Source organism: Terrapene carolina, unplaced genomic scaffold (assembly GCF_002925995.2).
Source record: "Terrapene carolina triunguis isolate 2854851 unplaced genomic scaffold, T_m_triunguis-2.0 Scaffold131, whole genome shotgun sequence".
Taxonomy (NCBI): domain Eukaryota; kingdom Metazoa; phylum Chordata; order Testudines; family Emydidae; genus Terrapene; species Terrapene triunguis.
Genome location: NW_020664482.1, coordinates 3,596,973 through 3,623,749, shown reverse-complemented (window position 1 = coordinate 3,623,749; position 26,777 = coordinate 3,596,973). Strand labels below are relative to the sequence as shown.

Sequence of the window (26,777 nt, the reverse complement as noted above, 5' to 3'; positions counted from 1 at the left end):
TTATGTGCCAAGCATGCCTGCTGGCCGGGGACGGGATGTGCTAGTTAGATCTTTTCTCTCCCCATTGGCCTGGGAGGGGTGTTGAGCACAGAGAGAGGATTAATTAAATCGTCTAAAAATCCAGTTTTCCCCCGATATAGCCCCATTTCTTGAAGAAATGCAAAGTACCAAGAAATGCTCTTCTTACTAGGTTTGCTGTGTGTATTCCAGAACATAAGAACAGCCATACTGGGTTACACCAAAGGTCCATCTAGCCCAGTATCCTGTCTTCCGACAGTGGCCAATGCCAGGTGCCCTAGAGGGAATGAACAGAACTGGTAATCACCAAGTGATCCATCCTTTGTCACCCATTCCCAGCTTTAGGCAAACAGAGACTAGGGACACCATCCCTGTCCATCCTGGCTAATAGCCATTGAACTTATTTAGTTCTTTTTTGAACCCTGTTATAGTCTTGGCCTTCACAACATCCTCTGGCAAGGAGTTCCACAGGTTGACTGTGCGTTGTGTGAAAAAATACTTCCTTTTGTTTGTTTTAAATCTGCTGCCTATTAATTACATTTGGTGACCCCTAGTTGTTGTGTTATGAGGAGGAGTAAATAACACTTTCTTATTTATTTTTCTCCACACCAGTCATGATTTTATAGACCTTTGTCATATCCCTCCTTAGTCGTCTCTCTTCCAAGCTGAACGGTCCCAGTCTTATTAATCTCTCCGCATATGGCAGCCATTCCTTTCCCTAATCATTTTTGTTGCCCTTTTCTGAAACTTTTCCAATTCCAATATATCTCTTTTGAGATGAGCCGACCACATCTGCACGCAGAATACATCCCTGTTGTCAGACATCACCGGTGTCTCAGGGCCTCATCTTACTACACCTGTGACTCCTCTCAAACACCACGGGCCGAAGTGCAGCAAAGGCTGTTAACCTTTGTACTGGGCATTTGGTGCTCTTTGGAAGAGGGGTGACAAAGGCCTGGTCTACACTTAAAAAGTTTTACCAGTATAACCGTGCTGATTAGTGGTATGATTTTTTTTTTATTTTAAATTGACATAGCGGTGCTAGTAAAAGCCTTGGTGTAGATAGTTATACCACCTACCATTATAAGGTGCTTTATGGTGGTCTAGGTTATTTTGCTTTGGTGAACTGGAATAAGCTAAGTTATACTGGTATAAGCATGGTGTATTACTGCACCTACTGCAGTTTTACTGCTTTAACTATGCTGGCATACTTAAAGAGGCACTGATTTAAGTGTAGACACGACCAAAGTATGGGTTTGCAGATGTGTAGGAAGCTGTCATGAATACTGCTCCATCTCTGTGCTTGCTTTTTGAAAGCTACCTTCTTGTATCAGGCTCTCCCAAGTTTACTCTTTCAGAGGTTGCCAAGAAGATGGAGTGCTCAAGTGACCAGCCAGGCAATCTGATTTCAGTGGAAAAGTGCAGTTACTTGAGTAGTGAGACTTGTGCCAGGACTACAGACTTTGTTGCTCTTCTGTGGTTGGAAGACAGATGTAATCTTTGACTTTCTGTTCCTCCTAGTAAGGGGAAGAGTTTTCATACTGTCCTGCAACTGTATGGGCCCTGTGAGGCTTGGGGTTTGTTGCATGATCCACTTAGTGTGTGAACTCCATAAAGCCACCTTGGACTGGGATTGCCAAGAAGAAATATTTCCTCTTCTGGGTAGTCACAGAGCAACAGCTGTGACTTCCTCTTCTCTCCCTCCGAAAATAAACCTTAGGCTTTTCATTCGGTAAGTGTGCAGTGACACACATTTGGGAGGGAGGCGGGAGAAGAGATGAGAAGACTCTTTATCTTAAACAGATACTGTACAGCTGTTCCTATGTGGGCCAAAAGATGTTTGCGGTAATTGTCCCCACGTTGAATAGTGACCGATCAGAAAGCATGTGCGCACCCTCCGAGCTGCCCTGTTGCTATCTTTCATATAGCAGATCTGCTTTTAATTTATTTTGTTTATATACCAAGGGGCTGGGGGCAAGGGTGGGGAAAATGCCATCTCGTCCTCTATACCTGCAGCAGATGCAATCAGACTGATTTTCAGTATTACTCTCCTCCTTAATTGCCTGATCTATTCTTTTTGTTTGGCCTGTCGGTGGCACTCCCAAGTCAGATGTGTGGGGTGATGCAAAAATCACTTTGATTCTGGTTCTGAAGGGCACCAGTGCCTACCAGCTTTGGGGTGAGGACTGAACCTTAGACTCACACTCTTAGTCCGCTCTGTAGGGCTGGTCAGTTTTAGTTTATGTGAAGGGAAGAACTATCCATACACAGTCGAATGCTTTGCTTGAGCACTGCGGTGTCTGCCCTTGGGAAAACTTTTTAAAGCAAATTTTGGGGCTGAGAAATGACTTCTTAATTGTTGTAAAGATGTTGGGATTTCTCTGCCAGAATTTGTGTGCTAATATGACGAGGAATATTCATGGTGCATGCTAACCTAACAGACCGCTCCAGCCTGGAGCAAGAGACAGGGTAGTAATAGAATGCCTGATAGAGCTGTTGAGGGTAAGGCATAGATTGCTTAGATCCAGCAGAAAGGTTAATTTTGCAATATTTTACAGAGTCAATTTTTTCTTTTTTTTTTCTCTTCCCTAATTTAGATTAAGCAACACTGCCTTATGTTTGACTAGAAATACTGTAATCCTTTTAGATTAGCACCAGAGAATATTACAGGCCTGTCCCAAAGGAAAGTTGGTTTTTCTGACATAGGTTACATTATCCTGGTAAGTACAGTAAACTGCTTGTGTAAAAGTTGGATTGCTTATATAACTGATGCCCCGGCAGTTAGAGAAGCAATGCCTGCTGGGAGTAACTGGCAGGAATTTGAGCACATTTCCTAGGTAAAAAAAAAAGTTAACTGTAGCTGCACTTGTAAACACCAGGCTATTACCTATGGGGAAAAGGCCTTAAGAGAACATTGTAGTTCTCTAGAAATGAAAAAGTGAAACAACCCGCAAATATTCCCTTTCCCCCAGTAGGTTGTTGAGACTTAGCTATGGTGCAGTTTGTGTGCTGGTATGCTGAGGACACTTGGTGGCAGACATGCCAAACCTGTGAACAAAACGCAGAAATTGTGCTTGTTTTTGGCTTAATTGGCTTGTGAGTTGTTTGTTGGCTAGTTTTTGGCTTGTAGCTTGTTGCTTGTTTGGCTTGTTGCTTTTTTTTTTTTTTTTTGTTTTTGGTGGGGGGGGGGCAAGCGGGGGCAAGGGGGGGGGAGAGTCGGGTTCACAGCGGGCCCACCGTAGTCCCAGACTGCACGCTGGGGGGATCTAGTCACATAGTGTGTTGGGTTTCTTAGGGATTGGTTTGTTTTGGCCTTGGGGTGCTTATTTACCGCGTGAAAGTTGGCAACTGTGCTTGGTGGTGGTGCGTGTGAACTGGAGTTGGGTGTCTCTCTCCTAGCATGGGTGAGGACAATGTGCTGGAGTGCCTCACAGAGCTGCCGAGCATGTAGCTACAAGTGCCTTAGTCCATTCCTTACTAAATGTCGTTTAAGACAGAGGAGTGAAGTTCTGGAACAGCCTTCCAAGGGGAGTAGTGGGGGCAAAAGACATATCTGGCTGGCTTCAGGGCTAAGCTTGATAAGTTTATGGAGGGGATGGTATGATGGAATAGCTTAATTTTGGCAATTAATTGGTCTTTGACTATTAGAGGTAATTATGCCCAATGGCTTGTGATGGGATGTTAGATGGGGTGGGATCTGAGTTACTACAGAGAATTCTTTCCTGGGTGCTGGCTGGTGAGTCTTGCCCACATGCTCAGGGTTTAGCTGATCGCCATATTTGGCATCGGGAAGGAATTTTCCTCCAGGGCGGATTGGCAGAGGCCCTGGGGGTTTTTCGCCTTCCTCTGCAGCTTGGGGCACGGGTCACTTGCTGGAAGATTCTCTGCATCTTGAAGTCTTTAAACCATGATTTGAAGATTTCAATGGCTCTGACACAGGTTTGATACAGGAGTGGGTGGGTGAGATTCTGTGGCCTGCGTTGTGCAGGAGTTCAGACTGGATGATCATAATGGTCCCTTCTGACCTTAAAGTCTGTGATTCTATGAAATAGATGTAAGAGTGTCCGTGCAGGGGCTTGCACTCCTTTGACTAAATTGGCCTTGAAAATGGTTTTAAGTGATGCAACTCTGTGTGTAGACAAAGCTAGAATGTTGCACACTGATGTTTAAACCCCCTAATTTAGTGTGTGTGTGTGTGTGTGTGTGTGTGTGCACACACCTTGATCCCAGTCAGAGAATGTAGGGGGGAATCTGCCGCCTCCTGTAGATTTTGTGGATGGATCTGGGCTCGAGGGAGGCCTTGGAATTACAGCCAGGCCTGCATTTTAGTCAGTTCTGAAGTGCTGGCCTTGGTAAGGAAGTTATGCAGCCGGGGACCTCTACAGCAGATTCTAAGAGTCCCAGTGAGGTCTTGGATGCTAACTGCCCTTTTACAAAAAAAAACCTGTGAGGAACCCGGAGGTCATCGGGGCAGACGCTAACAGCAAGAAAAAGACGACACAAAACAGCAGAGGCCTATTTGTGGAGACATCTGCTGTCTGGTTCCATGCTGGACACTTGGGAAGGAGCCAGCTCGCTGAGCAGCACTGTGTGATCCTCCAAAGAAATAGGCAGTGGGCGGAGGTGAACGCTCCCTCCAGACTTGCTTGGTTAATTTGTTGCCAGCCGGAACGTTAAGGCTGCTTTTAAGAAATGAGAGGAGAATAAAGACGACAGTGTGTTACTTGGGACTCCCCAAGCTACTGCTGTTCCGGGTGCTCTGTACATCTTGACCTGGTGGTAAACAGGACGCCCAAATGGCTCTTAAAGAGTGAGACTGATCTGAGATACAATAGATATAGTCACATCCTTAGAGTCAAGCACATGCCTTTAAGGGCTTTGCTGGAACAGGACCTTAATATCTCTGTCCCTTAGGTCCCCATCTGTACAATGGGAAAATTCGTCCTTTGTCTCGTCTGTTAAGACTGTCAGGGCAGGGAGTGGATCTTGCTCTGCGTTTGTCCAGGGTATTACACCATGAGGCCTTGACTTCAGCTGGGGGCTCTATGCATTGTTGCAATAGTAATAAATAATTCTTATAAGATGCTCATTGCAAGTCTATTTTATAAAGCACTAGACTGCACTTAAGAATCAAATTGCAGTTTGTGATGCCTGCTCAGTGGTTCTTTGATGGTTGTTCCCTTACTCGGTAGTTTGCAAGGGTTCTCAAAGGTACTAGTGTGAATGGAGACCTTGTGTTGTGGTTCGTTACTCTGGCTGGGCATAATTTTGTTTGTTGCGACTGAGGATGAAGCTGCCAATTCCTTTCCTTCCCCCCCTAGTTATGCGTCATGACCCGATTTCAGGCCAGTGTTTCAAAGGTTCTGGGAATATAGCAGCTTAATTTTTGTTCCCCTCTTTCCCATGTCTTATTCCGCTGCTTATTTGCCTTTCCCAGTCTGAATTTCAAGTTCAGACATGCGCCTTCTCAAAGGTTTGTCAGATTTACAGTAACAGTCTCAGAAAGTTCAGCTTAAAAGAACACTTTTTCCTCCAGAAAAATTAGTCACCATTAACCTACAAGCTTTGTGTATAAAGTTGCCTTTCTTTATTTATAAACAGTGGCTTTGGGGCAAATTTATGATGACCCTGGTTAGATTTATAGCTTATGCATTTCAACATTTTTTGGTGCTGATTTTTGCAAAAGGAAAACAATCTGCTCCCCCCTTCTCCCCCCCCCGTCTTGCAGTAATAATTTGCATGAGTTCTTAGCTTTGAAATTGGAAAGTGATTTTAAATTATGGTGCTATGATTTGAAAAGAGGCATATGTGTTTCCTCAAAACATTACAGAACACAGATTGCTTATTGGCTCCCCCTATCCCATTTCTCCCAACTGTGTTTGCAAAGGGGCAGTGTAGTTGTGGTTCTGAGGTTAGACGTTGAGGGAACTCATGTAAAGAATTCTGTTGGTGGTTTAGGTTGTTTTTCAGGAAAGCTAGGAAGTCAAAAGGTCAGTTTGCTGATTTATTCCATCGTTCCTAAGATGGACAGGAAGAAAACTGCATATGATCCTCTGTTGCCTTCTGGAGTTATTAACAGTATATGGGAGACTTCCTAGCAGCTAGTTGTGTGTCATTGAACTAATTTGGGGGGTGGGTCCTCCCAACATAGCATAGCTGGTGAATCTAATGGAGCTGCTGGTTGATCACAGAAACCATATACTCTTTTGGATAATATCCTCTTTCGAGTAGATTTGGACATTCACTGTCTTGCTAGTCACTTCCCACTGTCTGAGGTTTGCCAGATTCTAGGAGCAAACATTAGCAGCTTGACGTTTTTTAAGGTTGACAAAAGGATGCAGCAGCAAAGCCCAGAGGTGTGGGAACTAGGGGTGTGGAGGGTGCTGCAGCACCCCCAGGGTTTTGTGGGGGGTCCCGGCTGCCGACTCCACGCCCAGGGCCTGGTGCTGCCGGCCCCGCTCCCGGGGCTCCTCTCCTGGCCCTGCGCCTGGGGTCCCAGCTGCTGTCGGCCCTGGGACTCTGCGATCGCCCCTGCACGCGGGGTCCTGGCTGCAGGAGCCACACCTGGGGCTCTGCTCCTGACCCCAGTTGTCCCAGCCTCAGCCCCCTTACCTTTGTCCACGTCCCCCCACCCTCCTGAAGCCACGGCCCCAGCTCTGGGGAGAGGGGACACGGAGAGGGGTACGGGGGTGTGTGAAGTAAAAAGTGTTGAGGACAACTGGCTTTCAGCACCCCCTACTGTAAAAAGTGTTCCAGCTCCAGTGGCAATGCCTTCAGCTGGCCAGTGAACTCTGAGCACTGTGCCTTGCCCCATGGAACCCACATGTTCCGCTGGAGGAAGAGTTCTGGAAGAAATGGCATCATCTGTGGATGCAAAATGCTACCAAATAATGTCTCAGGTTAAGAAGTCAGCAAACCAGGTGGGCTCTGTGGAGAGTCAGTTACTGCTAATGGACTCTTATTTTAAACAAAAATAACAAGTTGGTTATGTTACTTTATTCAGCCCATAAAGCCTGTGAGTACAGCATGGAAAATCAAGTGTGCCACTAACTTAAGGCTGGCTGACTTAATGTGCTGGTAAACCAGGAAAGAATTTAAGGGTATGAAAAGTCTCTCTGAATGGCGCCACTCATGCTTAAAGTTACTCCTGTGCTTAAAAGTTTTGCTGAATTGGGGCATTAGGTGCTGAAGAGGATCAGATATGTATTGAAGAAGACAACAAAAGCTCCGATGGCAGACCCTAGAAGTGCAAGAGTTGTAATTCTGTGCCTTTCTGGGGTAAATGCTAGTGACAAAATCATAGTCTAACAAGGAAAGGGACCTAGGTAGAATTTTCAGAAGTGCCTGAGTCCCATTTTCAAAAGCAACTTAAGTCTGAATGGCTAAGACGCTTTTGAAAATGGATTCCTATGTCACTTGTGATAATCAGGTCTTCACATTTACTCTAAATGTGAGCTCAGTTGGAAAAAGTACATGAAAGTTCAGAAGATGTCACAGTAATCTGTAATAACAAATGATAATGGGGAAAAGGTACTAAAAGGAGACAGACTGCATTAGTCTAACGAACAGGCCTCCGGATATAACTCAAATGCTCATGCTTGGTAAATAAGAAAATGGGGGTCTGTAAATCAGTGAACCGAAATTGGTGTGTTGGAAACTAGGCCTAACTGAGGGTACGTCTACACTACGAGATTAATTCGAATTTAGATAATTCGAATTTGGGAAACAGATTGTATAAATTCGATTGTGCGCGGCCACACTAAGCACATTAATTCGGTTTTTAACCACATTAATTCGGTGGTGTGCGGCCACACTACCCCATTAATTTTAACCACATTAATTCGGTGGTGTGCGGCCACACTACCCCAATTCGAATTTACAAAATCGATTTTGGTGCTACTCCGCTCGTCGGGGTGGAGTACAGAAATCGATTTTAAGCGCCCTTTAATTCGAAGTAACTGGCTCCGTTGTGTGGACGGGTTAAGGATTAATTCGGATTAACGCAGCTAAATCCGAATTAAAGTCGTAGTGTAGACCAGGCCTGAGTCACAAAATAATGAGGGGAAAAGCTGTTCCACCCCTCACTCCCTTTTTGGGTCCTTAAAAAGAGAGACTTTGGGGGGGAAACAGGGAAGAACAGCTGGAGGCTGCTGGAGTGAGCTTCACAATTATGGCTCCCCTTCCCCCAACTCGGCCCTTCTTTGTACTAATCCTGGGAACTGTCCTGACCAAATGGGCACAGAGAAAAGCACCCAGATGCCATCGCCAACTCTATTAGCTCCAGCTGAATTCTAAATGCCATCTAAGATGAAGTGAGATCGGGCTTCAGCATCATCGACAGCTCCAGCCCATTTCAACTCACTTCCTCTCTTTTACCAAAAAGGAAAATGATCATCTTTGATACCATCTCAGAGACTGTTAGACGGGTTTTTTCCTTCTAAAAACGCTCTCCAGCCAACAAGGGATGTGGTTAAAATGAAATCCTCATTTAATATGTTAACGCTTTAACTGGTTTTCCTTTTTTTCTTTAATAAAAGGATTAATAGTGTCTTTGCCATAATACTAAAGCAGGCTGAAGTCTCTGTATGCCAAATCCCAGGCCTTGTTTAACACTGTTTAATGTTGGACATTGACGGGTGACGTTAACACCTTTGGCCCATTTATTCCGTCTAAATTAATACACCAGCAGTTAGGTACTTTTGAAAACGTTACCCCTAGTCTGCAACAGAAAACATCGCATTATCACCCTGGCCACAGACACCAAGTCTAAACTCAGACTAAAAAGAGGAACTTGCTTCCTTTTGGGATGGCTTTTGCCAATCTCAAGGTTGAAACGGCTCTTTTATTGAGCTAAACTTAGCTTGATACATTGGTGAAACAACTGGGGAGCTACAGCTATGGAAGGGACACTGATCACTACATTTTTTTCATTAATGCTTACATTGTTTATCTTATTGCTCCAAAAATGTTTTGTAGAAAGTTATCCACTTTCTTGTAATCCTGTGTCTATTTCTTACCCTCCCTTGCTTTAGGGCAGAACTCTTGTTTAGACTGTAATTTGTTTTATAAGCAAACAACTACTCAACGTACTTGTAGATTGTTAACTCTCTGTTCTGGAGTTGTCTCGTTGGATTCTTTGGAGGTCACTACATTGCAACAAGGCAAGGCATGTAGGGAAAGATTTTTTTCAATGGAACTGTAGTGTGGTGAGCACTTTTGAAAATTAGGTCACTTTATCTAGGTGCCCAATGGGAACAAGCCTTTTTGAAAATCGGTCCCCCAGTTGTGCATGCTAAACACTTCTGAAAATCTGGCACTTTGTATATGCTTGTTGCTGGTATTTCTTGACTTGCTGTTGTTTCAAAAAAACATACATGTAAGGCTGCTGCACCTCTGAGAAGCTTCCTCCATCATAAGCTGTGAAAGCAGCTCATGGTTTAATTTTTTTCTCATAGACAAATACGGTAGAATTAGTGTATACTAACAACATCATCTGTGGATGTTGGTAAAACAGCAAGCGGTAACTGAACGTACATTATGGAGGTTGTGAAGGCTAGGACAATAACAGGGTTGAAAAGAGAACTAGATAAATTCATGAGGTTAAGTCCATTAATGGCTATGGTGTTCCTAGCCTCTGTTTGTCAGAGGGTGGAGATGGATGGCAGGAGAGAGATCACTTGACCATTACCTGTTAGGTTCACTCCCGCTGGGGCACCTGGCATTGGCCACTGTCGGTAGACAGGATACTGGGCTGGATGGACCTTTGGTCTGACCCAGTATGGCCGTTCTTATGTTAAATTATTCCTTGTTCTTGTATAAAAGACAAAATGTGAGGGGGTTTTGAGTAAATTTGTTGATACTTATATAGACTTCTTTACTAAAACCAAGTGGAGTACAGTGTTTTGTGCAAAGAGGAAATATTTTGTTGGCGAGGTGGAAAAATCCTGTAAAAGGTTTTTGCACACAGGAAACAAAAGCATCAGCATGCATGTCATAGCTAATAACGTTTGCTTGGATCTTAATTGTTCTGCTTCACTTCGCAAAGTAATTGAAACTTCCTTTTTGCTGCAAGTTCCCCCTCCCCCTCCAATGAACTGTTCTTAAAAGAATATCTTTTGGTCAGTGGGTTTGTGGAACTTGGTTCAAAATGCAGAGAAAGTTCCAAAATGAGTTTACCAGGCGAGTGGTTAGTCAGAGCTTTACAGGGAAAATTAGTTACATCTGCAAGTTGTTTCTCTAAGCTGAAAAACATTTAGATCTAATAAGCCCTGAATGCGAGGTTTTATAGGGACTCTTGGGCATGTAAGTGAAGCTCTTGTAATCACTGGGATCTGATAACCTCTTTTTTTTTTTTTAATAGGGTTCCTATAAAATAAATAGTAGTTCAAGTTGAGGTGATAAAACCACATCTGGTAAACTTTGCTTGCTATATCCTGGTGTCCTGTGAAATCGACAAATAATTCCCTTTCTGAAGAGCGATGGTGCCAGATTCTGAACTTACTTAAATCCAGAGCAACTCCACTGAGTTCAACGGGGGTTAGCCAGTACAGTGTTTGATCAAGGGCCTGCAGAAATCAAGCACTCTGCCCATAAATTAGCATCTAATGCGTATTGAAGACTCAGGGCTGGTCCACACTACCCGCCCAATTCGGCGGGTAGAGATCGATCTTCTATCGCGTCCAGATGAGACGCGATAGATCGATCCCAGAAGCGCTCCCCCGTCGACTGCGGAACTCCTGCTCGCCGAGAGGAGGAAGCGCTGTCGACGGGGGAGCTTGCCTGCGCCACGTGGACCCGCAGTAAGTAAACTTAATTCGATCTAGGAAACGTCGACTTCAGCTACGCTGTTCTCGTAGCTGAAGTTGTGTTTCCTAGATCGATCCCCCGCCCCAGTGTGGACCTGCCCTAAGATGACTATTTCTGATTAGTGCACAAAACCAGTCATTGTCGCGCTGGAACGTAAATAAACAAGCCCACAGTCCTAGGCGGTGTCTACACTACACAGCTTTTAGCGACATGGTTGTCTTTCTACAGCCGTGCCGCTAAAAGTCATGCAGCGTAGCTGCTGTTTGTCGGTTCGCCTGCCGACAAAAAACTTCCACCCCCAACGAGTGGCGTTTGCATTATTGGGAGGAGAGCGCTCCTGCCGACAAATCACTGTTCACGCTGGCACTTGTCGCTGGCAAAACTTTTGTCTTTCGGGGCAGCGGGGGTGTCTAAAAGACAAAAGTTTTGTCATTTAATTGCCAGTGTAGACATAGCCTTAGTTAAATGGCTGAACACTGGGAAAGGCATTTGGCTTGTGTTTACCACAGGCAGTCTTTAGAATTTAATCTGCAAATAGTGTGAAACTCATGCATCGTTAAGTAATTTTCTTCCTGTTAAACATCGCATCTTGGATTTAGAGGTGACAGAGTGAGGAGGGGCTAGAAAATTGAAAGCAAACATAAAAGCAGCAACAATGACAAATCCCCAAACATGGATCAGATTTTCCAGATCGGTCAGCTCAGTTTTGTTTTTTTAAAATAGGATACCAAAAACCATCAGAACCATGTTGTTTGGGGTTTCCCAGTTTTGGTACTGTGTTAATTGCTTGTGTTTTGAGACTATTCTAGATAATTGGTAACCAAAAGAATTATTGTAAGAGTATTTGGTTTCTGTTTTTCGGGTCCCCCTCTCCCATCCCTCCAACTCAAAAGAGCATGGTAAAGGACGCCCTGCAAGGCCGGATTTGCATTCTCCAATTGCATGTACTGGTCTCTGAAAGATAACGCACTGAGTGATGTTGCTGCTTTTGCTGAATTTTAACAGGAATAGAGTGCTCCAAGAGAGACATTAAGTTTTGTTGCTGTTGAAATGTTTCTTCCACGGTCCTCTGTTGGAGATAGACTTGAAATATGTCTATATTTATTTATTTATATTTATTTATATATATTTGGTTCCATTAAGTACACCCGGAGATCTTACAGGTGCTTATAACAAAATCTTTTTTTATATTGAGGTCTGGGAATGTCTTGAAGGTATTGCAAACTGAGAGATGATTTTACATGGAATTTCTCCCCTCCCAATAAAACATCAATATTTTCCCCAAGATTGGGTGAAATACTGACCCTTTAGAGTCAATGCCAAAACCTGCCTGGATTTTAATGGGGCCAGAATTTCACCCATAGCTGGCAACTGTCTATCGTCCTCTAATTTATTTGGGCTTTAACATGCTGATTGTATTCTGGAATTTCTAATCCAAATATTTTGTGTAACATTCACATGTTGCAAGAACATCTCTTAAGGGAAAACATGAATTCCTCAAGGTTTTTCCTCTCCCGTTTTGGAATAAACAGCGCATACTGTTCATGTTGCTGATATTATCTAGCAAGTTATTGACATCAAAGGCCTGTGGGAGTTTCCAACTGCTCAAGCATCCCGGTTTGAATGTTCATATTGCGTTCAAAAGGGATTGTTTATCTCCAACCAAAGGCTTGGGTAAACTTCCAAAATAAATGAATGCATCAGTTCAACTCAGTTTTTTTAAAAAGATTTTCTGGAGTGGCTCAAATATTATAAATATTCAAGTAGCTCAATTTGAAACATTCTGTGCTCTGGACAAATTCATAGATATTTCCTAAAGCATTTGATTTGATTTTTTCCTCTTCATTTTTCCCATGTTGGGACAGACTTTGAGTTCACGTCTGACTTTCGGATGAATTAATAATCAGCTGAAATAGATTAGTTTGTGAGAGTTGTAACTTTACAGAATGATACAGCACAGACAGGAACTAGAGGTCAGGAGCCTGGGGGCAAAGGGAGGTCATGACCTTTCTTGGAAGAGGCAGACTTAACCGATACTGGTTTTTTAAAAGGCAGTTGATTGCATGAAGGAATGTGGTAACAGGATTTAAAGGAAACATACAGCACTAACAAGGATTAAGGCTAATTGTTTGCCCTGATTCGAGGAGAAATGTCAGGATGTGGATATGTATGGAATTATTCCACTTCGTGAAAGGGCAAATACAGTATTTAAGTCTTTTCACATTGGATAATGTAGTTTGGGACTGATTTATGTTATGTGGAATGTAGCATTTCATCGCCAAATAACCATACTTTAAAAAGAGTTATTTTATCTACAAATTTGAAACTTGTTAAGCAAATTCTCCGTTTGGTAGCAAATTTTATTTAAACTGTGAAGATTCTGAATCAAATTATGAGTGTGCACTGTAGGTGAGCTGTTTTTCTCTTTTAAAAAATCCAATATTTTATTTTCCTTTAAAAAATTTAACTAGAAATTGGTTTAGGAATGTATTAGACTAATCCATCTGAGGCCCACTTCCTAAATCAGGGTGGGAAAACAAAGCCCCTCTCTAAGTCAGCGTCTTAGAATTACAAAGACAAGTTAGGTGCCTAACTGCCCTTTGTTCCTTTTGAAAATCTCGTCCTTACAGTCTAAACTGACTTCTGTGGACTTGCAATGCTTATACAGCAGGTTTCACTAACGTGGAAGGGGCGATCAGTAAAATAGCCTTGTTTTCTGTTGCCCCAAAGACACAAAGATTTGGGCTATGACATCCTTCCAAGTGCTTCCAGAAAGGGTGACCAATCACCTGCTGAAAATGGGGTCCCTTTGTAAAGGGCCTAAAATTGAGTTTCCTAGAATCACTAGTTACTTGTAAACATTTAGGCTTTATTGTGTAGAGCTTGCTATAGACAAGATGCATGCAGAAAATGTTGCAGCTGGAGAAGGATGAATGGAACTCTACCTACGAAATGAGTGTACAAGACACCGTTGAAGGCAATGATCCATTACGTTAGTGAATAAAATGAGATTCTGGGAACGACAGTAAAACAAAATGTCAAGATAAATGGAATTCTGCTTGTTTAAGTCACTTTGCTTGACGCCCCAAGACTGTAAGTTCCAGTTATACAACTGGAGTTGTAACTGAGTGAAAACTGAGTCAGACATGCTAAGATGCCACAATCCAATTTACTATTCGATTTGAGGGTTCTTTCAAGGCTTGTTTGCAGCGTTATAGCCAGGTTGGTCCCAGGATATTAGAGAGAGAAGGTGGGTGAAGTAATATCTTCTGTTGGACCAACTTCTGTTGGTGACAGAGACAAGCTTTTGAGCTTAAACAGAAGTCTTCTTCCCCTGACCTGGAGAAGAGCTCTGTGTAAGCTCGAAAGCTCTTTCGCCACCAGAAGTTGGTCAAATGGAAGGTATTCCCTCACCCACCTTGTCTTTCAAGACTTGCCTCCTATGGAAGGGAGGGATATTAAGTGAACTGAACTGAAGGAATGTGGATCTTCATTGCATTTCCTTAGTGCAAAGAGGCAAGATGCCTTCCAAAAACTGGATGGGAGGCAGCTCAGAATGTTGTGAATGACTGTCTGAAGGCAGAGTGGAAATTGATCTTTTTCCAAATCAGGGCTCAAAAAAGAACGCTATATGATTGTGTCCAGTTAAAGGTCAGAACTTATCAGTCGCTGGGGCTAAGTTATCTGCACTGTGGAAGTGGAGCAATATCCTAAGGAGACAAAGGCAGTGGCTTCTGTACTCCAGTTTTGGCCTGTGGTGCTAGGGAAGCTTTGGGCGACAACCAATACGTTGAGGCTCATGTTTCTTCTGGCTGGTGGAGTTCAATGGGGAGGTGCAGGTCTGTTATAGGTGGAGATGGTCATTGTGTCTGTTGGAGAGGGTTAGATGCTATGAGTCCTAATAGAGGTTTGCATGCACCCTTTGCTCATGAAATCAACCTCTTTAAATTGACAACCTGGCCAATTAATAGTTGGTTTCTAATCTCTTCTGTGTTGTTTTTTGGAGGTGGGGGATTGCCATGGTTGTGGTTAGAGAATTTCTAGCTGCCTCAGTTCTCCTTGATCCTTATCAGTCTGGTTGCAGGCCTGGTTATGTTGTAGAAACTCCCCTTTCCATTTTATTCAGTGAGCCTCTAGCAATTGAGGTGATTCATTGATGAGATCGGTCTGCTGTCTTCAGTACTAGAGATTAGAAGGTGTTGCTGACTAACCTGTGGCTATTTATGGAGTAGTGAATCAATTCTTTCCTGGCCTCTAGATTTCACCAAAGTAGCCCAAATCTTGTCACCTTCTATGTGTCACGTCATGTGCTACAAGGTCTGTCTTGTTTATCTGGAGTCCTTGGAGAGGGGGTGAGAGTGTGGAGAGGCAGGGTTCGAGGTGGAGTGGGGTATTAGTCCAACGGGATGAGTGGATTGTTTAGATTATCGCTGGAATTTTGTTAAGGGTGACGCTCTGGGGTTTGCATAATATGTATGTGCTCTTCAATATGGCAGAGACTCTTTTCCTTATTAAACAAACCTAAATAAAATGAACAGTTTGCGCTGATCAGAAGTAGTTCATCTCCCCAGTTTGTCGGATTGGCACTTTGTTTTAAAAAACCAAACCCAACCCCCCTACACCCTCTAGGAATGCATTGATCTTGGTGATGAAGTGCAATTGGGTCACAGATGCTGTGTGGCACACTCAGAGTTGTGTGGATCGGCGTGTCAGGGAGAAGCAATGCACTGTGGAAAGGTGCACTGTTCTAGAGCCGAAATGTTTCATGAATTAACTGCCCATGAGGTGCAGAACAATGGCCAGGAAGGAAAGTATGTTTTGCCTTATTTAGGGGCAGTTGTATTGGACGCTGACTTCTGAATGTGCTGAGTTGATCCGAGTGCCCACTGAGGATGGCAGGATACGAGCCACAGCTGCTGTATCAGAAGAAATCAACCTAGAGCTACACTCTGCGCCTTCTAGACTTAAAGATGGTTATGTAGGAACATGCTGCTAATTGTGCTTATCTGCTTTCCATGGAGCCGGGCTTACAAATCTGTTCAAAGATGGAAGGGCTCAGCCCAGGCAACTATTGAGAGAAAACTCTTGGATGCTTAGGATTTGTAAAGTGCTTCCATACAGTGGCATGAGCCATGCTGTCTCCTAAGTTGGCACGGTCTCCATTCCAAAATGAAAACTGCCAGGCAAGGAATGCCCGGGAGTTTGTTCCTTGGGAGCACGTTAATGTTAAGCACAGGCAATCTACCTTTCTCTCTGGGGAACCCCCAGATAAATAAATAAATAAAAAATCCACTCAGAAATTAAATGCAAAAATCTTGTTTTAATCTAATCTGGAAATGTAAACACCTGAAGTCCAGGAAGAAGTAAAGATTCTCAGTAATGCTAACTTGCATGCCTTTCACTGCCCGTATGTGTCTATATTTACAAGTCCATTTTAAGTCTAATAAAAATGTAGGTTCAGTGTGGGTGAATTAATGTTCACCTTTTAAATGTCCTGGTTCCTGTGTACTTATAAGTTTTCGTATAGCTTGTTGCATGTATTTTTTTTCAGTGAATAAATTTCCTTAGTTTTGCAGCATGCTCTACGCTTGCCATCTATGTGTTTTATTAAATAGAGAATTAATCTCTGTGAAAGTTAATTAACTTCTTTCTTTTCTTTTGCATTCCAGTTTACAGATTAGATTTGGTTCTTGTGTGTAAGGTCCAGATTATCTTTTTTTATTATTATTATTTTAAGTTGAAAACAGGAAATTGTGGCTAAATTTTGTGTGCTTTGTTTCCTATTTAAGGAATTCAAAACATCTTTGGGATTTTTTTGTTATCGTTTGGGTCATCACTCCCAATTTAAAAGCTATCACATTTTTGTGGTTTTAACGCAAGGAAACGTTTGCTTCATTAAGTGAAATAGCTTGTGCCAGCTTTGCTTTTACAAATAGAAAAACTCCAGCTTAACTTGACTTCAATGCTGTACAGCCAGAAAGTAGGCAGAGTAGCATATGCTGACACTTGATTCGTATGTATTTTTCAATTCTTCAGTCCTTTTATTGAAGTTTACTGGTTACTCCGTTATGAGTGCTTGAAATTAATGAAACTGTGTAGATCTCAACTAGAAAAATATTCACCAGAAAGAGTGTCTTTATAAAAGCATTGACTGCAAAAGCAAACTTGTATCCATGCAAACATCTGTATGAAATCTATGGATTCTGTGAGCATGAAGCAGATCTCCGAGACTGTGGTAGGTTGGAATCGGATTTTGGCAATGGCCGTGAATCTTTGACGTTCTCTTCACTGCAGGAGTGTTTAGTTTGTGTTCAGTCGATAGCTTTTAGTCTTCTGACACAGGCCAGTGAATTCACTGGACTCTATGTGTGTTGAATGGGAGAAGTGTTTCAGAAGAAACTCAGCTCTGTAATAGAAAAACATGTAGCTATGCACCAAAAATTATTTGGGGAACCAAATGTGTTTTCCTAAACTGACCAATGTGTGAATATTGAAGTCTATGTTGACCCTTCAGCCTGAGCTCATGTGGGTCTCTGTATAGTTGGTAGTGCGTAGGGTGCACCACAGCTAGGGGGATGATTTTTAAGAATGAAACACAGGATTCTGTGATGGAGTTGCTCTACTTGATCTCCTCTGCCCACTTCTACTGCTCCGTATTTCTCCCAGGTTCCACTCCTGTTTTCTGATCCTCTTACCCTTGCAGGCTTGGCCCTGCTTATTTGTTCCTCTGTTCAGTCCTGCCTTCTTCATTTGGTCCTTTACCTCCTTTACGGTCACTGTTGTCCTCTTCCTGGAATGTCAAGGCGTTAGGGTGCATTATGTCAAGAGCTGAACTGCTTGAGGAAAGCGAGAAGTAGGTCAGATGAACTGAGGTATGTTTACACAGCCGATGGGATGGTGCTTCCCAGTCCAGGTAGATGCACAGGCACTAGCTCTGCTAGAAATAGTGTTAAAAATAGCATATGGCTGTGGTTGCACAGGCAATGGCTCAGGCTAGCCACAAAAGTACAATCCTTCCAAACCACCCGGTTACGTACGCAAGTGGCTAGCCTGGGTGGCCGCAGCTACGCTGCCGTTTTTAGCACACTAGTTCTGCTTGAGGTAGTGTGTATCTGTCTACTCCAGTGGTTCTCAACCCACAGCCCACGGGCCACTTGCGGCCCAATCAGCACACAGCTGCGGCTCGTGTGATGGCCTCAGGGCCATACAGGCTGTATATATGTATTATGTGGATGCGGCTCACATAATTCACAGAGAGCTGCATATGCAGCCCACAGTGGTAAATAGGTTGAGAACCACTGGTCTACTTGCACTGGAGAGTACATTCCTAGCTGCTGTAGACACACCCTCTATACCATCCTTTGACGTCTATTATTCTTATTTTCAATATGAAATAAAGATCTTGGCTACTGGCCATACAATCTAAAAACAAACCAACAGCAACGACCCAGATACTTCAGAATCTGCCATGTAAAAAAATCGGACAAGCTATTTCCTGTTTTTTCTGCCCACACTTTGTGTGGTGTGTTTTTCTGATCTGTCACCTTATCTCAGAAAATTACAGGTTTGTTCATTGTAGATGATTTTAAAGATGACAAAAATAAGGAGACTGAAATAGTGTTCCGGGGAAATAGTCGGTCAACACTTTTTTTTTTCTTTTAATTGAAAAAATGGGTTTTTGATCAAAATGAACATTTTCATGCCAAACTTTCATTTGTAGATCAATTTTTCTGGGTTTTTTTTGGACAAAGAAAATTTGTCATTAAATTTCAGGTTCTGGTTTTGTTATTTTGTGGGGTATTTTGGAAAAATGAGGAATTTTTTTGACCAGCTCTAATTTCCTAACTGTCTTTCAAACGGTGACTCGAATTATTCTGTCTTCTCTCTCCCCATCAACATCTACTGTCTCCACTATTTGCATGTTATCTTGGGCTTCCTTTAAAATACTTCAGGGCAAACACTATCTTTTTAAAATTCTAATGTCCGGTCACTGATAGACCCTTTACAGATGTGTGCTATCTTTATCTGATTTAGGGCTTGTCTACACTTTGAACATTAATTCAGATCAAATTAAAGTGTGATAGCTATTCCTCAATAACTCCTTGTGTGGACACTCTCTTATTATGGAATGAGTGCCTTGTTTCTGTTTAGCTTACTCCACTTTCAAAGAAGGTTAAGCCAAACAGGAACAAGGCACACTTATTCTGGAATAATTGTGTCTGTATATGGAGACAGGTTTCAGAGTGGTAGCCGTGTTAGTCTGTATCAGCAAAAACAACGAGGAGTCCTTGTGGCACCTTAGAGACTAACAAATTTATTTGGACATAAGCTTTCGTGGGCTAAAACCCACTTTTTAGCCCACGAAAGCTTATGTCCAAATAAATTTGTCAGTCTGTAAGGTGCTAGATTCCTCGTTGTTTTTCCATATATGGAGTTACTCAGGAACAGCTCTTATGGAATAGTGGTTCTGTAATAACTCCATGTGTGGACATGCCATTATATATGCTCTTGGGCATTTTGGAGACATTCTTTCACATGTTGCCAGATTTACTGACCAACAGTTTGTCTTCGATTTTCACACTGAACTTCTGCCAGTGAGTGGCTCATGGGAGAAGAACGGAAACACTCCTGCCTCCCAAAATAATCCTGGGTATGTAACTTTTGTTGTGAGCTCTGTCTGTCTCCATCCACTGTACATGGGAGATGAGTGACATCCAACATACAATTTTTTTTATGTGAATTATCCATTCCGTAACATATCCCAGGTTAGATTTGTATTCAGAGGTACATTGTGAAAGCTCTTTGATGTCTTTCAAATTCAGCAGTGATAGGGACAAAACCTTCTTTCTGTGTGTTTTCACTTGACACTGCAGATTTTACTTCATAGGTTTCAGTGGCAGTTAACAATATTCTGATCTAGCCATAACTGGGATAAGGAAGACGCTTTTAGTTACACAATGCAGAACGTTGTTTTAGTATTGCAGCTACCATAACAGATGGAGAATGTTCAGAAGTTCTAATCACCTAGAATTCACTCTTCTATTGTTCTATTTGTATGTCCAGGTCTTTGTGTCCTGGTTATCTCTTTTGATGTTGTCAGGCATGAACTACTTTAATCTCATCTCTGGTTTACATTTGGTGTTCCACTAACTAAGTCAATATCATCTGTCTTGAAATGAAAGAGCACCTTATTGTAACATATTTATCAAGGGTGTAAGATCTTACAGTATTTTGCCCCCTATTGCAAAAGAAATGATTGTTGTACTGAGAAAATACAAAACTGACAGTATATTTCCCAGGAATGTAGCTTTTAACTATGCAAGATCTTTAAAAAACTTGCAAAAGATAATGAGAGCTCTCTATCCCTTCTTAAATTTTCATTTATAGTTTCATATGGGGAGCAGAACAATAAGTATAAAAATAAAATGCAGGAGATTAGATAGAAATGTATACACTTGAATCTGAAATCAGTTATGGCTTTTGAAAATAGGTTTCTGTTTTTACTAATACTCTGTAACAATCTTTTGAGATGCAAGTTCTTACTGAGTTGAAGAATAAAGTGCACGGTATATTGGGTCTTTGATTTCAAACTGTCAAACCAAATAGCCAGTCATAGCTATTCTCACAGGGAAATGGGAAGCTAACTCATTTTGACCATGATGGATGGTGAGTTCTGCAAAGCCCAAGGTAGTACTAGCTTGTAATTTTCTCAGTCCAAGCGCTTTGGTTAAATGTGTTGGATTGCAGTGACAGTTTTACTTGAATTCTCCTTTAGATTTGCTTAAACAGATCTTTAACTACCAGCTTTCAGTATTTTTTCCACTTTTCTCAGTCATTAGTAATGTGTTAAACTAAACACTTGTGTTTTTCCTACCCAAAGCTAACTTGGTTGTGTTGGGAATGGAACCCAAATGAACCTCGATATTATGTGTCTTATTTCTGTTTGTGCCTCTTCTGTGGAAGGCTCCCTAAGTCAGTGGCAAATTTCATTCAGCAGCAATTTTACTTATAAGAATATCTCCGGGGGTCAATGAAATATAATGGTCAGTCTGGTAGGGACAGATCGATAGTTTGGATTTGTAAGAACAAACCAAAAAAGGCATTTATCTTAATCTCTGATTACAAAACCATTTCAATTCTCCGCATATGGAACTGGTCCCTACTCTGATAATTTTTCTTGCCCTTCTCTATACTTTTCCCAATTCTAATATATAATTTTTGAGATGAGATGAGATAATCAGAGCTGCATGCACTATTCAAGGTGTGAGTGTACCATGGATTTATATAGTGGCATTCGGATATATTCTGTCCCTTTCCTAACGGTTCCTAACATTGTTAGCATTTTTGACTGTGCTGCACATTGAGCAGATGTTTTCAGAGAACTATCCACGATGGCTCCAAGATCTTTCTTGAGTGGTAACAGCTAATTTGGACCTCATCATTTTGTATGTATAATTAGGACGATGTTTTCCAATGTGCATTACTATGCATTTATCAGTATTGAATTTCATCTGCCATTTTGTTGCCCAGCCACCCAGTTTTGTGAGATCCGTTTTGTAACTCTTTGCAGTCAGCTTTGGACTCAGCGATCTTGAGAATTTTGTTTCATTTGCACATTTGGCCACCACACTGTTTACCCCTTTTTCCAGATCATTTATGAATATGTTGAACAACACTGGTCCCAGTACAGATCTTTTGGGGGACCCCACTCTTTACCTCTCTCCATTCTGAAAACTGACCATTTATTCCTACCCTTTTGTTTCCTGTCTTTTAACCAGTTACTGATCCATGAGAGGACCTTCCCTCTTGTCCCACGATTGCCTACTTTGGTTTAAGAGCCTTTGATGAGGGACTTTGTCAAAGGCTTTCTGAAACTCTGAGTGCACTGTATCTCCTGGATCACTCTTGTCCACATGCTTGTTGACCCTCTCAAAGAATTCCAATAGATTGGTGAGGCGTGAGTTCCCTTTACAGAAGACGTGTTTACTCTCCCCCAACAAATCATGTTCTTCTGTGTGTCAGATAATTCTATTCTTTACTATAGTTTCAACCAATTTGCCTGGCACTGAAGGTAGATTTGCTGGCCTGTAATTGCCAGGATGGCCTCTGGAGCCTTTAAAAACAGTCAGTATTACATTAGCTAGCTGCCAATTCACATTCCTAGCTTAGCTGGGGCTCACACTGCGCATAGTGCCTTATGCGGGTTGCCTGGGGCAGCTTTCGCCAGAAGTCTCAAAGTGAGACTGAGAACTGTAGTTCTTATAGTCCGCTTTAGAATAGTTCCTGCTATAGAACATTTGTAGTAGAGAAAGCCAGTCCAGTATTAATTGTCAATGCTAATGAAAGCTGAGGTGATGCAGGGGCCGTTGTTTGTGACCTGGAGAGCTGGGCTGCAGACTAGGGTAAATTCCCTGCTGGTTTGTCTCTGACCGAGGGCCTGATCTGGAGACATAACTTCACCCTGCTCAAGTGGTTAGCATTGACTTTGGTGGGGACTGCTGGCATGGGTACATGCCATGTGCATTGGCACGGCTAAGGGGCTATAAAATGAACTTTGCAATGGGATTTTGGCCTTCAATGAGTGGGCAGGAAGGATTTTCTCTTCATCCTAAATTGCTCTTTCCAGAACAGAATTTAGGTTCCTAATGTGCATTTGGCTTAACATACACATGGATATAAATCTCTCTTGTTATTTAACCCTCCTGGCAGTAAATTCTTGGACCCAAAGCTGTCAACAAAGCAAAATAGAAAAATAAAAGCCAGACAGACCTCGGTTGTGTAGGGTATTTTTAGTAGCTGTAGGTACACACTACGGAAATAATTAGGATTGCTTGTTGTGTTGAAGGGAGATGTGTCACTGGAGCATTGTATACATTGCAGTTCTCCAGGACTGCAAGGTAAATTAGCAGCTGCGTTAACAGTTGCAGTAAAGCATGACTGACCATAGTTCACCATTGTTAAGCAAGGCTGAAAGGCCTTTGGTTTTGGCATCAAAGGGTATGTTTTAACTGCTTGGCATGTCTGCAGAAAGTCATTTCAATATTACTGGCTTGAATGTGTCTGGGGAATTGTCATGTGCCATCTGGGTAATCGGCGAAAAGAAATGAAAAGTATTTTGATTAATAACCAAAATAAAAAATGGTACAAACCAGCAGCTTACACATTAATAAAGCAAACAAATACACGGACGATGCTAATTGAATGGGACACTTTATAGGCTGCACTTCGTTTTATTATTATTATATTTTAAACAAAGGGGGGGGGGAGCCCCAGTAAACCAATGATTTGATGAACAACCCTAATGATAAACTCCCTGAATGAATTGCACGGGGCGTATTTTGTCTTAAAAACGACTGATTAGCTAGGAAAGGGAGAAGAGAAGGATTAGGGAGCCCACAGTAAAAATCATATATAACCCTGGAATTGAAGGGCTAGATTATCAGCTGGTGTGAACTGACCCTCGTCAGAGCTGATTCATAGCCGCAGAGGATCTGGCTGTGAGAGAGGTGTATCATGTTGTGCAGTGGAGACCCATCGGCTGTGTATTCAGCATAGCTCTCAGATGAACGTGCTTGTGTAGTGTCTCCGTAACAATGATGCATTGAAAGAGAGCGGGTATGGAAGAAATAGCGGTGAGCTGCCACTTACGTGCAAGTTGTCTTTGGCCATTCTCAAGTGGCCACAAAGCGTTCTGAACAGAGGGGAAAAAGCGTGTTGGTGTTGGACTGAAATACCAGCAATGCTGTTAGCAGTGCACCTCCGCACGGGGTGGGGGAGCACGAGTGACCCTGTGTGCAAAAGAGGAATTTGATGACGTGGTGATCATTTGATGCACAAAAGGGGGACTCTTCTTTTAAAGGACAGCGTGGAATATGGCTCAGAGAAAGAGTGGGGGGAGGGCGGGGGGAAGGAACAAAGGGGATGCTCACAGAGAGGAAGAACAAGAAGGGGCTAGGAAGATAATCAGAGCAGTGTGTTTCTTTGTCAGGTCGCTAATTTGTCTCCCAAAGAGGGGACAATCTGATTGCCCTCTTAAGCTTGTGGGGCCCTTCTGTCAGTGAGCTTATTAGCATATCATGCAAACGTAATTAGACCTCAGCATGTGTGGACTGCTTGGGAATTGCTTCTGCTGAGTTCCTGAGAGACGTGGGGATTGCATCTCTCTTTCAAATCCGATCTAATAACACGTCTGTTTTAGCTTTGCAAGCTGACTGTTTGTAGGTACTTACTAAGCCAGTTGGCATGTGCAAATAACTGAACAGGAGCACAGTTATCGGGAGAGCAGAGACCTGAGCCCTGATGCAGCAAGGTTTTTAAACAGAGGCCTAATTTTAACCATGGAAATTAGTCCCATTAAAGTCAATAGCTTAAGGTTCCGCACATGCATAAATAATTTGCTGACTTGGGGCCTCACAGAGCAGAAAAGCTAAGGATGAGCAGCTTCGGTATCTGCTGAGGTGTATCTTTTGCCACCTTTGTGTTTGGATTTATATGTACTATTAAAAATTAATATTTTTTGTATAAAGAAAGGGAGAATGCTGTATCTGTGTGCAAGAAATGTACAGTAGTCATTCAATGGATAGAAATCAGGGGCTTGGTAAAGGTGTCCTTTAACAGATGAACAGCTTGTACTGGAAGTTTTGGGGTCAGTCTGAAATGTGGCCACTCGGGAGAAAGGGGTGTTGCCTATTGAAGATGCTGCTTCAGGTAAGTTTCACTGGGTAAAACTATCAAATTACCATGGTAGTGAGGTTGTGGTTCAAATCAGACATGGTATTCCAAATCCAGGGAAGATGCTCTGCACTTCAAAGACCCCAAATGCTTCAAGGTCAGTCCCCCAAAATTGGCATCGATAAAATTCAGGGGACACTAAAATGTCTGGCTTTAGTGATGTGTCCAAAGTCTCTCAGCAGATCAGTATTATAGGATTCCAGGTTTTTTTGATTCTTCTCATTCCTGTCATTCTAGGGTGAGAGAGAGAAGAAGGGTATTGTTTTTCTAATGTGTTTTGCCATCTTCAGATTTGTAGTATGTCAGTTATCTACGATGAGTGGAAGCCTAATATTTGGTGATAATTAGAACACAAGCTTAGTGTGAAATTGGATTAGAGTCCTGGATTCTTTTGATAGTTGATTTTAGAGGAAGTGATAACACTCTGAGCAGTGATACAAGCTGCTATGTGTAGAGCTGTGGTTTTCATACTAGGGTACGGGTACCTCTCCGCAAGGGGGTATGGGAGAAAAATCCTTTAATGACTGACAGGCCAGGGTTGGCAGGGGAGTAGAAAGATCCATGCTAGTGCTGGCTCTGTCAGGCAGGACAAGAGGATGCAGGGCTGGCCTTATGGGTGGACCAGGTGGGTAACTGCCCAGGGCGCCATAGTCAAGAGGTAAGGAGCAGGGGTGTGAGGCCTGGCGTGTGAGGACACGAAAGGGAGCTTGGGGCAATGGGGGGTGGGGGGAGGCAGCGCTTAAATTTGTGTTCCAAGGTGGCTGGAGAGCAGCGTCTGCTGGCTGGGAGCCCAGAGGTGCTGGCCACCCAGCTCTGAAGGCAGCGCTGCCACCAGCAGCAGCACAGAAGTAAGGGTGGCATGGTATGTGTATACCTTGAGCCCTGACACCTCTTTCATTACAACTTAAGCACCGGGGGGAGGCAACGGGGCCCGGAGGTGATGGCGGGGGCGCCTGGGGAGGTGGCAGGGCCCGGGGGTGATGGAAGGAGCCCATGGATGATGGAAGGAGCCCGTGGAAGCAGAGGGAGCCTGGGGGGTGCCAAAATACAAGTTTGCCCAGGGTGCCATTTTCCCTAAGGCCGGCCCTGAGTGGGCGCTGAAGGGCCAGGGGCGGGAGAGGAATGGAAAGCTGCACCGGTGAGTCCTGGCCTTCTGCTGGACAGGGCCCTTTGCTGATTCCAGCCCTTGAGCGTGGCCCTGCCTGCGTTCCCTGGGCAGACTCTGTCTGGCACAGCAAGTGGACCGGGCTGCATGCCCTGGAGCTGTGCTGAAGGGCCAGGGTCAGTACTCCTGGGGTGTAGCCTTCTGTTCCCCGCTTGCAGAGTCTCTGCCATCATCCCCCGCGGAGGAGCATAACTGCTGGTTAGGGGCTACTGCAGCAGTGGGGGAGCGAGGCGGGCAGAGAGCCTGACCCTGGCAGCCGAGACCACCTGCACTAAGCCCTGCCTGCTTTTCCTGCCATACAGAGGGGCCCCATCAGGTCTTCATGTCCCCCGGTAACCTTATTGTATCTCTGAGATAAACCCTGACAGAAATCTGGGGAGGGAAGGTGACCCCACGTGCCCCCCACACGTCACCTCTGCTAATTGGGGATACGCGGTAGACTATGTTATTTGGAAAGGGGTACGCAGCCTAAGACGTTTGAAAACCGCTGTGTTAGAGGAGAGAGACGGACAATATTATGGGTCTGAAATACTGGCTCTGCCTGGTCCTGGAACAATATTGTCTCCTGGATAGTTAACTAACCTGTTACAGTGGAACAGCTGTTTCAAACGGGAATTGTGTCCAGTCGAAGAGCCTAATTAACCAGACCCTGAAAACTTAGATTGCCTGGCAGCTTTATAACTTCTTTTGCTGAACAGTATGGTCTCAGGTGAGTGTGCCAAAGCAGCCTTCCCACTGATCAGAAACAAAAACTGGACTGGAAATAAAAGACAGGATAGTTTGGATGGCAGCCTAGCCTGTCAATCCAGATTTTGGTGAAGGGAGCTGTTTTTAGGGGCCCTTTTTTGGGTTTCAGTAGCAAGTTAATTAAATTGAAGGAACAAGTTTTCCAACACGCTGCAAAAATCTATGTAGTGTGTGGCACCATTATAGCATTACCTAAATGTAGTACTTTTGTAATTGTTTAAAGCCTACATTTATTTGACTTTCATTTTCTGAGCTTTCTCTTGGGTGTAAGAATAGGCAATATTCTAAACTCTGCCACTTGACTTTTTTA

General features: G+C 43.1%; 1 protein-coding gene across 2 annotated transcripts in view; it reads left to right on the top strand.

Moving 5' to 3' along the window:
* GPC4 (glypican 4) overlaps positions 1-26,777 on the top strand; it is a 107,232-nt gene that overhangs the window by 20,239 nt on the left and 60,216 nt on the right. Inside the window, exon 2 of one of the 2 annotated variants that reach the window (XM_026653103.2) lies at positions 2,424-2,440. The exons of the other annotated variant lie outside the window; for it this stretch is intronic. Within the exon in view, the coding sequence (XP_026508888.1) occupies positions 2,424-2,440 (17 nt within the window). The remainder of the gene's footprint in view (positions 1-2,423; positions 2,441-26,777) is intronic. 2 annotated transcript variants of the gene reach the window in all.